We start from the raw sequence: 12,061 nt of genomic DNA, 5'->3' as shown, positions 1-12,061 counted from the left end.
CACAAGGCAGATTGCTTGCACTCATAGATAACGTAGACACCTTTTGGCAAGGACAACTCAAACAATGGATTTTTTAGGACTTGCACTTGTAACACAACCGTTTTCGATGTTTTCATAAGAATGGCGCACGAAATATGCAAGCTTTTATTCGATCAAACTGACACCAAAATTTGGCAGGCAGGCATCTCGACACACTGTTTAATGCCAATTCTAGGTCTCCTTTTTATCATTCCAACTCCCAACCCTTTCTCTCCAGATACAACTTCCACCGTAACATTCCACGGCTTGTGAACACGATTTTAGGTAACAAAATTTTCAGCTAATGAATGGAGCATGACGATTGAGCTCGGCCAGTTAACTTTCCGCAACTCGTTATTCAATACAATCCCTATAAACAACTGACCTCTCGCTTGATTGATGTTTTAACTTTTTCAACTTCTGCATAACAGTAGAATCTGAAGCTGTTGGTGACCCTTTAGTGGCGGACACAGTCCCCTCCTTAGCAGAGCCTTCGTCACTGTCTCCCTCTGATAATCTTCTCTTCCTCTCGCTAGTACCAGACTCAGCACTGGACGGACGAGACTCGGCCCGACTGGCTCCTGGAGACTGGTGGGTAGGGATTTCTTCAGCGATACTCGCTGCAGCTGAGGCCGAAAGTGAAGCAGTTTTGATGTCTTCTGAGATGGATGAGCGACTGCCAGTGGAATGATCTGCGGGTTTCTCATCCAACTCCTCGACCACCTCAGTCGATTCAGCCTCGCTCTGAAAGGGAGGTTATACAAGATGAAATCAACTAATGAGCACTGAGTAAAAGAAAGAAGTAACGAATTGATTCTCATAAGAGCCAATAACAACAAGTCGTTTAACCGTTAACGCCTTACCATCAGTATACATATTCTCCATACTGTTCTCTATACATTTCCTTAGGTGCTGACAGGGAGAATTTGTTAAACAATCAGGAACTTCTTCGGTTGGTGTGATCACTCATAGAGGTCAAAGGGTTATTATGGTTACGTAAGAAAGGTACATGATTACTAGAATGACAGCACATGAGATTTAAAACCTGGGGTTGGTGGGTCGGTATTTTTGGGTATTTATAAAAATAAAGATGGCAGCGACACATCCCTGCAAATGGTTGCAAAAGTGCAGTAAATGTCACTTCCAGAGAGAGACCAGCGCTACGCTGAGTGGTAAGGGATCCGCCATTCTCTATCGATCGAAGTTTTATTTTGGGGGGAGGGGATTGCGTGGTTTTCAGGGGAAACGGGGTGGGTAATAGAGGGTCAGTCGTAACTAACAGAGTATAAAAGGGGGAACTTCAGAAAATTGACTGTCAGTGAGGGAGAATCACTAGAATACTATGGAATCTTAGGGGGGATTTTAGTGACACACCCAAAATCCTCCAGCCCCCCAGCCCCCCACCCCAACCGATAAATAAAGACCGGTCCTTGAAGTGTGCACGCAACATTAAAAATTTACAAACAAGTCACGCGAACATACAGTGCTGTTCAGAAAGATACACGCGATCAACAACTACGAAAGAGAGCTTTTAAGAAAAAAAAACTGCTTCGATGACATTTTGTTGACAGCACACTTCCTGTTCGTAAAGTCGGGAGAAAAGCATGCAACAAAGACTACACTAACAAATAAGGCAAATTAAAACAACTCATACTTATTAATAATGTAGCTTATCAGACGAATGTAACTCTATACATCCCAGAAATTTCAAAATGAGGAGTTCTATTTCTATTATGGCGTGCCTTTCGTGAGTTCAGCACGAACGTTGATAGATGCCTTAAATGACCACAAATGAATACAATTGGAGAGTATCACATTATGAACTCCAATTTACATTTAATTATTATAAAAAATCTTCCTAAAGTTAAGTTTAGGCAGGGCTGAAACCAGTCAGTACGTCTCAGATATCGATTGAACGCTACTTGTCACTGATAACCGTGCTAGTGGGGTTAGGGGTGTTTTGCTCACCGCAATGCAATCTTTATCGCAAAAAAAAAAAAAAAAACCAAAAAAAAACCAAAAAACCAAAAACACATCAAACCAGTTTAGATTTGTGAATGGCAGGTAATTTAGTGTTAACAAATGGGTTGAAAACGTAAATTAGTTTCGAGCGTTAGCCCTTCGTCAGAGCGATTGATCGCTCTGACGAAGGGCTAACGCTCGAAACGTCAACTTTTTTACCCTTTACGGTGGCTAATTTACGTTTTCAACCCAGTTGTTAACACTAAATTACCTGCTATACTCTCCCACCGACGCAGCACCACAGTTTCTTTAGAAACTTACCCCTTTATAGATTTGTGAATGTTGAGTAAAGAATAAATTTTCACAAGTAAATTGCAGTCAGAGCAAATGTCGAAAGTAAACATAACAAAAAAAGAATTTAAGCCTCGAATAGACTTGAAACCGTCTCTCCCTGATGTCTTGATTAATTAAATGTAAGTTTCCTTCACATAATTCACGTCACAATTTAAAGACAGAGCAGTCATATGAAAACAACTATAAGGGAATCATTGATGAAAGAAGAGCATAAAGAGGTACCTCATCGTGCAGCTCCTAAATTCTCAAAAAAACTAAATAATACAAGTCCCCACCCCTTGACGCCGCCCACCCCCTTCCCCCCCTTCCCCCCTTCCCCCCCCCAATAAATGACCCGTATCACAAAGATCGCGTTTCCTCAGTTGGATGAATCAGTAATTATATGCCAGGGGTTGATTAATTTCTGTTACACCTCACCTTTGCCTGTTCTGCAGAGTCCTTTTCTCCAGTTTTCAGGTTATCAGTCCGTTCCTGTCCGTGCACCGCCTGCTCTGTAGCTGCCCTCTCTCGGACTTTCTTGGTGTTTTTTCTCAGTCTTGCAATCTCCTCCTGTTGCATCAACAACAAACGCCGTTCGTAGCTAGCTGCGCGATTCGCAGCTTTCAGACGTTTAATCTCCGCCTAACAGAGGCAAAAATAACATCATGAAAACCCAACAATTACAAATTAAACGACGTAATTAATCTCCTTAAGATATTATGACTACATCCCTACTGGTTTAAAAACAGAAGGAGACTTCAAGTGATCTTTGGCAAATCCTCGTAAGGACAAGAATTAGACCAAAACAGGAAATCGCTCATGTGATTTGACGTGGTGTTAGAGAATAAATTCTCTTAGAAGATCATTTCACTATTGCAACAACACATGACTTAGGAAGGGATGTATTAAGAGATCATAAAGATAGATCGTACGAGTAAGTTTGGCCTTACATGTTCCACACAGAACTAATCTTGGTGAAAGGCAACCAGGGCGAAAGTAATCACAGTCACGAGAACCGCGCAATGTGACGACAGTCACAAATAATGCTGCTCGGAAATTTCTCAGAATAATTCACAAAGATTTCCCAAAGAAGAATTAATGGGATTAAAACAGGTTGACATTACAACAGTCTCTTCGGCACAATTTCGCATAATACTAATTTCCGCATACAAACATGTTTTCCTCCACCGACCTGTTCAGCTTGAAGTCTCATTAAAACTCCTCGCTGCCGCTTCCTAATTGACGGCATGACGTCATCAGCGCCCTTGTCCCGATGCCTTTGCTTCTGACATTCAAGCCAGGCCATCTCGGCTCGTGTCTTTTCCTTCAGGGCTTTTTCGCGCAGGCGTAGAAGCCCAGCTTGATGTTTGGCTCGAACTTCTTCCTCCTTCATCAAACGGACCATTTCGGACGTGAACTGAGAGAATGAATCTTCACCGGAAAATGGCGCTGAGGAAAACTCCTCCAACGTCTAGGGTAAAAAGGGAAGGGTTAAGGACCAGTCATTATTCATCGCCTTTGGTTGGAGGGGGGAGGGGGAGGGGGAGGGACTTGGCCTAAATACCATCATCCAGCAAAATGGCCATAACATTTGGCCGGAAATTATCAAAAAAAATTGTCGATTAATCCCACTTCATGTCCTAAAATCTCGAATTTTTGTCTCAGGCACTGAGGTCTCACAATGATTTAAAAATCATGCTGGAAAACAACTTAGGATCTTAACCACTGATCAGTAGTATTTGTATAGAAGGAGCCCGCTTGGAAACAGTGGAAGAACTCCGAGGAAGGCTTTACGAACCACGTGAATTTTTTAAGCTAACGGCTGTATTCTTCTAAAGATTACCGTCTAAAAATCCTCTAATGTTCGAAAAATTCCCCAAAAAATCCTATTTTTAAGTATCAAGCCCTATCGTGATCGCTTATTACAATTAGCCAGCTAAAGTAAATAAATCAACAACTACCTTGTCAACCGGAAAATCCTGAGAATCATGGTTATCGTCCTACAAAAAAGGAAAAATAATACATCACCACCAACATATCAAAGGCGTTAGTCCCTAAAAAAGGCTGAAACACGCACAAAAGCACGCTACTGGAAAGAAAAGCTATTCTTCTGCGCTACCACAAAATAATACTTCAAATTGGATTTATATATTTTAGTTTCACTCAATACGCGACGAATTTTTAAGTGAAACGTATTTATTCTGTCTGCGATCATGGGCACTCAAATGTTCTCGTTTGTGTATACATTTTGCGTATTATGCCAAACCATCGATTAAGACAAAATAACAACAATCAAAACGAAGTGGAGCGATGGTGATACTGCCTTCACACTTTCCCCGAGGATTTTTCGGATATCAACTTCAGTAAACAGTATTTTGTAGTCGTCTAATTACCTTGTGACACTACCTTTGTAGATTTCCACTAAGTACCTCATTTTACAACGTTAAAACTCATATTTACTTACAGAGGAGTAGGATACAGTCCCCTGGTCAGAACCTATGCTGCCGCGCCTTCCTGTCTTACCCAGGCTCCTCCGTCTGTGGCTCTCAGATGGAAGAATCATTCGGAAGTCAATCTCGTCATCTGTTGCAGTGTGTGATGACATCACTGTCTCTTCGAAGTTCAGCGTGTAGTCTTCTTCCGGTGACCTTTCTAAGCGTTCTAAAAGAGCAAAAAAAATTTCTAATTCATTTTATTTCAAGGTTAGCTGAGTCGTTAATGTTCACTGCCAATAGTGAGTTGCTAAGTGTTGCAACATACCAGTTCATAGGTTCTCTCACAATTGCACTGAACTAACGGGTTACCTCCCCCTCAGTACATAAGGAGGAAGGCGGAAGAAAATAAATCCATTTTCTCATATATATCGCATTTAAAGAGGGCTGATACGTGAAGAAAATATGTGTCTTACCCATTTGGCATGGGTAAGACACATAGCGTTTCCATACAGTTCTTCATAGATTTCCTAAGGTGGTGACCTAGAGAATCTGTTTAACAATCACGAGCTTCTTTAGTTTGTGATCATTTCTCGCCACCTTAAAATGTAATTCAGGGAGATATTACAAGGAGAAATTAGATGCTAGTCTCTTATGAGCCAAAGGGTTAAACCCACCAGACGAGTGACTGTACAGCTGTCTTTTCCCGTACTTACCTGATGGTTTTTTGAGGTCAACTCCCGTCAACACGTCAGCTATAGAGTCATCATCAGCCACGTCAAGTCCAAGATCGGATGCAACGCTATCAGCCACACTGTGATCAACTTCTTCGGGAATGCTACCCGACTCCTCCCCTGCTAGTGTTGAGTGATGCGAGCGCGAAGCAGCTTCTGACCGGGTGGGGGTGCGCCGGCTGTGGCTGGCAGAACGGTCTACTGATAGATCACTTGCTGTACGAACGCTAGAAATAAAGTAATAAAATAATGATGTGATCTTCAGGTTACAGTTACAGTTTGAGTTTTTGGTTCCTTTTTCACTTTTTTCCACGTGGTAAAATAACTTGACAGTCCTTTCTAAATCGGCTTGCCGCTAAACAAGTTAACCTGAAATCATTTTATTTGTGGACAAAAGTCGTTTCGGGACACGAGTAAACAAAGCCAACCGAACAAAGGGTTGTAACACATGATGATTTTTATCCCCTAAAAAAATAATTACGTGGCATATGTTGAAGTTTGGTTGAACAAAACAATTCTGTGGAAACATGAGCCGCGGGGGGTTGTTCTCCAATCCATCACCGCGATTGCTATAAAACTTCGCGAGTTCTTTTCAAATCGATCAAAACTGAAAAAAAAATTATACGAAGAAAAAGGAAATCTCTCGCTTTACTGCCGTCACTTGGCTTAAAATTCTAAATTTGTTAACTTATGCTCTCTTCCCTTAAAAAGTATCAACAGCCCAAGGCATTTCCATGTTTCTATGAAACACAGAATTAAACGCTCGAACATGCTTCCTTTCTCTTCAATGCAAGGTATACTTCCATTTTGTTATGTAAATGATAAATGTCGTGTGTCTGATAACTGCACTAACACATCAACACATGCTAGTTTAACACGATTGCCCTTGAAACGGATCTCCATCAAGAATTGTCTGTGAGAAAAAAACATATAAACGAGACAAAAAAGAGAAGGGAAGAGTTTTTGTTCTCTTCCTTTTCATCAAGACAAAACAGAATCAGTCTTCGTTCAATCATCTTTTTTTTACGCGATAGGATAGAAATAAACTGAACATGGTAAATAAGGCTGTCTTTAACACTTTGATATATCTTAATTTGCTATTTGTTTTTCTTGATATATCTCAAATTGCATTTGGCTACCTTTACTCGTTACGCAACGGACAATGGTGGAACTATTGCATAAGCACTTGTCATCGTAATTATTAGCTTTACATACAGAAATAAAGACATGCCGTAAACCGACAGTATACTTATTTACCTTACAGTTCTATCTTGCTTAGAACTTCGTGAAACATCCACATCATCACCAACATTCGTCCTACTCTTACTAGCACTTCCCTTGGATTGTGATCCCCAATCTACCGCATCAGTTTCTGACCGTGGGGTCCTTGTTCTAGAATAGCTGTCGCTGCGCTGGCTGGTTGAGTAACTGGAGTAACTGTCACGCGTCACGTCTCGACTTCTGTCACGGTAGCTTTTTAGACGTGCTTCTCTTTCTCTCAACAGTTGTTCTTGCTGTTCATGAAATCGCGCCATGCTGCTCTTGACGGCTGCTTCTGCGGCTGCACTGGCTGCTTCAGCGGCAACACCGCGTGTGTCGACAGTCTGTTGCTTAGCAACCTCCAATAATGTCCGCGCGGCTGATGAGCGGGCCTGGAAAGTAAGGGAAAGAAAGCTCAACATAAAAGTAATGTGGAACATCATTTCAAGACACATTTTTAAAAAATTGGCGAGTTGGTAATCCAAGTATAGGGGGGAAAATCGCTCTGTAAGTTAAATCTCTTTCATAGAAGTTATTTTTCTAAATATTTCTTGGTGCTGCTCAGGCTGGATCACCAGATGGCGGACTATTACATTAATTCAGGTGAAAAGAAGACACGAGAGGTCAGTGCAACGTTTCGCGCGTGGGGGTAGGGAAACACGCACGCAGTCCTACATAACTGTAGCGGCTACAATGAGTTAAAACACCAACCTCCTCAACTTGTTTAGCTGACTCGGCTGTGGTTCGTGCAGCTTCACTCTGAACCTAAGGGAAATAAAACACAGAGGGAGAAATCAGCAACCAATCAACGACAACTACAAGACCAACAAATGAATACAACAAGTTACGAGCTGCGTTACCGTAACTAGCCGGTCGGCGGATTCTGATATGCTAGCAGCCGCCTCCAGTCTGACTCGAGCAATCGTCTCGGCTGCTCCTGCAGCAGCATCCGCCGCAGCACGTCGGGCCTGAAAATCGGTACAATATTAAGGATCTTAAAAGGGCAGTAGGGTAATAAGAAAAAAATAAGACTATACAGAAGTTTGTCGACACAGATCTTTACGGCCATACTTGAATAAGTAGTAATTTTAAATGCCACGCAAGACAAGAACATTGTTCAGCAAAACTTGTCACTAGAAAAAACATGGTCTAGAACACAGAACACAGCTCGAGTGTCTGGAACAAATTGGACTGTTTGAATTGTTTCTGTTTCCTTGTTTAACTAGGTCAAATTTTCTCTGACGTCAACAACGTCCTAATTTCTCTCTACCTCTCTTTCATTATCCCTTTTATGTTTTCCTCTTCTCCAAGTAATTCTTCAAGGAATTCCTTCAGCTATAGGTAATTTTTAAAAAACAATGTGGCGAGCTGTGCGTATTTTGTGGTCTCCATAGGCGCGATAAAGGAGTTGACTGGGTACTTGAATTAATCAAACTTGAATAACTTTTAAGTTATTGAAATAAGTATTTTTCGAGTGAATAGAGTACTTTTCAATTGAATGTGGTAAAACATAAACCAAAGTAATCAAAACGACCAATCAGAATTAAGGGACAGACAAGGAGCCAATGAGAGCTCAAATTAAAAAACTTCCTGAAGCGCGGGAAAACGCTAGTAACCAAGAGGCGATTGGGTTGAGTTTTGAATCTGATTGGTTGATAAAGTGGTGCGAGTTTTCTGGACCAATCACAGGGCGAAATGAAGCAAAACCAAAGTAATCTCGTATTACTTTCGACACTGAATTGGAAATTTCTCTATTAGCATATAAATCCTAGTGCGATCCTTCTATTTTTGCGCCTTACCTCTTCCAGTTGCTTAGCTGCCTCTAACGCTTCCTCACGAGCCTTCGCCCTAAGATTCTCCATGTCTCTGGCGTGCGACAGTTGTTTCGACTAACAGTAAAACAGACAACAATACCATCAACAAACACGAAAATGGAAAATAATTGATTGAAAAAGCCACAATGACTCTAAAATAATGGGCCACCAAAGTTTGCTTGAAGCACGAGAGAACTGGGACGACCAAGTCGAGAATAGTTTTAGTCTGCAACCGATTGGATGAGAGAGTGACTTGAGTTTTCTAGACCAATCAAAGTAAACAGAGATTTTTTCAGTTGTGTCATAATACCAAAACCAAAGTAGTCACAACGGCCAATCAGAAGGGGAAACACCTTTAAGAGCCAATGAGAACTCAAAGCAAGAACAGTCAAACTGGCTAAAGCGCGGGAAAACGCGGGTGACCAAGCTGTGATTGTTTTTAGTTTTGCATCTGATTGGTTGAGAGGATGGCGCGAGTTTTCTGGACCAATCACAGAGCGAAGTAAGTATTACTTTTGACAATAAGTTGAAAATTGCTCTATAAGCAAACGTAAAGCAGTCACCATCCCGGATTACCAATAAAATGACACTCAATGAAAAACTGATCCTACACTCACCTTGAGTATCTGAGCCAAAGACACAGTTTCTTGTTGTGCCATGGACACTGCCCGAGTCCGCTCCACGTCAGTCAGTTGTCGGACCGATTCCTCCATGTATTCCAATCTATTCAGTTCTGCAGTGAGCCTCACGTCTAGAGATCCAGGTGACAGCCGGTCACCCCCCTGATGCGATGGCGCAAACACTGACGGCGGTGGGTAAATCGGCGCTGCGTAAGGGGGGACAGGGCTTTGAGAGTCTTGGTCCCTTGAAGGAGAACGCTGAATGGCAATAAAAACGTCAAGCTTTTCACAAAATAGATTTCATCATAAAATACTGGAAAATGAAAAGCGCATCGTATTCGAAATTGTAATAACCCTGGCATCTACAGTAGAACACAGCGGTCAAACGTCTGCACGTGTGTGCACATTGTAATAACCAAGTGGTGTGCTTTTAAGCTGTCTGAACCAAGTTTTCTCACGCGAGTTACAAACAAGCACATAAGCAAATACATCACGGTGTTTTAGAAGCGTAAAACTTTTTGTGGTAAGGTTCAAAACAAAGTGATAAATCAGCAAGATACCCGTACTAAAATCAGCATTGTGTTTGAAAAGTTTCGAGTCTTCTTTTTCCATAACTTTCTTTCCTTGTTCAGATTTCTATGAACTTTTCAATTTACTTTCACTTATTTTCTTGTGTTTACTTTCGGAATTTGCGCGGGAAATTGGCGCACGGGTGGCCAAAACTGATCCTGCCGCGCATGCCCGACGTTTGACCGTATATGGTAAAACATTCTGTGGATGATTATCAGACTCGGAAATACTTAGTTGACTTGACGGGGTTTGTCTACGAGCGTAGCTGTGTTTCTTTAATTTTATAAAAAAACATAAGGAAACTTCTACGCCTGTCAACAACAATGTCACAACGAACAAATTGGGTTTCATTTAGCAACCTTCAATAAAGTTTGGTCAAATCGACACTTGCTAGATCCATACCCGTGTAGACGAAAAGGTTGAAGATTTGTCAACCGCCTCGCTTACACGAGACAACTCTCCTTCTGACAGTGTGGGTGATAAGGGACCACTTTCCAAACTCCTGTTAGGAGATCGCAAAGAGTCGTTCTTATTGGGAGAGCTTGTCTTGTTCTCTGGACTCTCGAATGCCTCTGAATACACAGGCTCGTCTGTCTTTCTGTTAGGGCTCGGGGTGCGCTATACGTGAGGAGAAAAAAGCTCAATGAGTAATCTTAGAATAGCTGACGAACATACAAAAAGGTGTAGCCTTAGTTGGCAAAATCAAAGTTACATTAACTAGAGAAGAACTACCCTTTAATCTAGATTATATGACAAGTAACGGTTTGGCAGCCGAGAAACCTGTGGATAATACAGCATCTCTTGATAAGAAACTAGGAAGAGTGATAAACAAACAAACAATTCCCTTCTGTACATCAAATCGTTTGATGTCAAGATCAGGGCGTGAAATTAACTTTTTTTTCTGATAGCCACTTGGCTCCTAAATTCTTCAAAGTGGTAGCCAATTCAAAAAAGTTGGTCGCCATTTTCAAAGACAAACAAAATCTTTCTTTACGCTGTCAGCGTTCTAGATAGACCCTCCAAAATTACGTTAGGGAAAAGATTCTTTAACGTGCTGCAAAGTGGACACTAGGATGGATGACATACAACGTTCAGGCTCATCTAAATCCAAGATGGCGTCTAGTTATCGATCGAGATGCATGTGCTACGTTTTGGAAACAAACTTAACGAGGAAGATTGCTGCGGATTTATCTTTGCAAGTCTTTTTAATTCACTATATCTCTTGGTAAGGTTATGTTGAAACGTTCTAGTCGCCAATTTGGCGACTAACTTTCAGGATTTGGTCGCCAAAGTGAAAAATTTAGTCGCATTGGCGCCTGTATTAGGCACAATTTCACGCCCTGAAGATGCATTTTAAAGAAAGCATACAAAGTTGAAAAGCACGCAGAAAATTCCAACAATTGATTCAGTCCACATCAACCCTTTGATTCCTAAAGGTGACTAGCATCTAATTTCTCCTTACAATATCAACCCTGAATCACACACTAGGGTCACGGGAACAAAGGAAATGATCACCAACTAAAGAAGCTATTGATCGTTAAACAAATTCTCCTTCTCAGCTTCTTAAGAAATGCATGGAGAGCAGTATGGAGAATATGCATACTGATGTTAAGGTGTAAAGGCTTTAGACCTAAAACTCTTACAGTTATAACAACTTGGGCTCCCCCAAACAGGAAAATATAATACCTTTCCACTTCCTCTGTTTGTGCTGCCACCGGAGGACCCAGTAAAGTCATCATCGTCATAATCATCAAGAGCGTGACTCTTATCGGGGGATTCCTCCACCAGTGTCTGTTCCAACAGGTCTCCAGACTGATTTGGGTCTGCAGGAGGCTCAAGCAGACTAGCTGTCTCCCCCACCATGTCATCTGTCAGCGTCTCTTCAAGAAGACTTCGTGTTTCTGATCCATGTTCCCCTAAACTTTCATCTATGACAAAACAAACATTCATGATCCAGTCATCAAGCAGAGATGTGAGTAAGAGCCGGTAGATGAACGCAACCTACGGCTATTCTGTCATCTTAAGCTGTCTGTTTCACCTCATTCCACCGCAAGCGCTGATGAAAAGTCTGTTAAATTGAATGTATAGTTTACCAGTAACGGATTTCGATGTGTGAATCGTTTTCAACTTCAAAACTTGCGCGGGGTTTCGAGTGCACATCGCATGAAACATGAAATTTGACGAGACGATAAAGCGTTCACGATAGCCTGGGTTCCTATCCTTAGTAATTCAACGCGTTAGGATAATTTTGAGAAATTAAGGGCATCGCTAATACCATTGGGGAATGCTTCTTCCTTACACTCCTCCACTCCCCCCCC

The 12,061-nt window shown here is 41.6% G+C and overlaps 1 protein-coding gene across 3 annotated transcripts in view; it reads right to left on the bottom strand.

The window, feature by feature from the left end:
• The window catches only part of LOC113669091 (centrosome-associated protein 350), a 41,895-nt gene that overhangs the window by 16,000 nt on the left and 13,834 nt on the right, over positions 1–12,061 (bottom strand). For 2 of the 3 annotated variants that reach the window (XM_089203893.1, XM_089203894.1), the window contains exons 23-35: positions 11,430–11,671; positions 10,146–10,361; positions 9,171–9,431; positions 8,539–8,628; positions 7,600–7,707; positions 7,451–7,504; positions 6,737–7,131; positions 5,462–5,706; positions 4,778–4,974; positions 4,275–4,313; positions 3,506–3,784; positions 2,752–2,955; positions 404–762 (exon numbers count right to left, since the gene is read on the bottom strand). In XM_089203893.1, coding sequence (XP_089060019.1) covers positions 404–762; positions 2,752–2,955; positions 3,506–3,784; positions 4,275–4,313; positions 4,778–4,974; positions 5,462–5,706; positions 6,737–7,131; positions 7,451–7,504; positions 7,600–7,707; positions 8,539–8,628; positions 9,171–9,431; positions 10,146–10,361; positions 11,430–11,671 — 2,689 coding nt within the window. The remainder of the gene's footprint in view (positions 1–403; positions 763–2,751; positions 2,956–3,505; positions 3,785–4,274; positions 4,314–4,777; positions 4,975–5,461; positions 5,707–6,736; positions 7,132–7,450; positions 7,505–7,599; positions 7,708–8,538; positions 8,629–9,170; positions 9,432–10,145; positions 10,362–11,429; positions 11,672–12,061) is intronic. The other variant, XM_089203895.1, reaches the window with a different exon arrangement.

The sequence above is a fragment of the Pocillopora damicornis genome, chromosome 4, assembly GCF_964200805.1.
Source record: "Pocillopora damicornis chromosome 4, jaPocDami1.2, whole genome shotgun sequence".
Lineage (NCBI taxonomy): Eukaryota > Metazoa > Cnidaria > Anthozoa > Scleractinia > Pocilloporidae > Pocillopora > Pocillopora damicornis.
The sequence above is the reverse complement of the archived record's forward strand: the minus strand, read 5'-3'. Positions and strand labels throughout refer to the sequence as shown.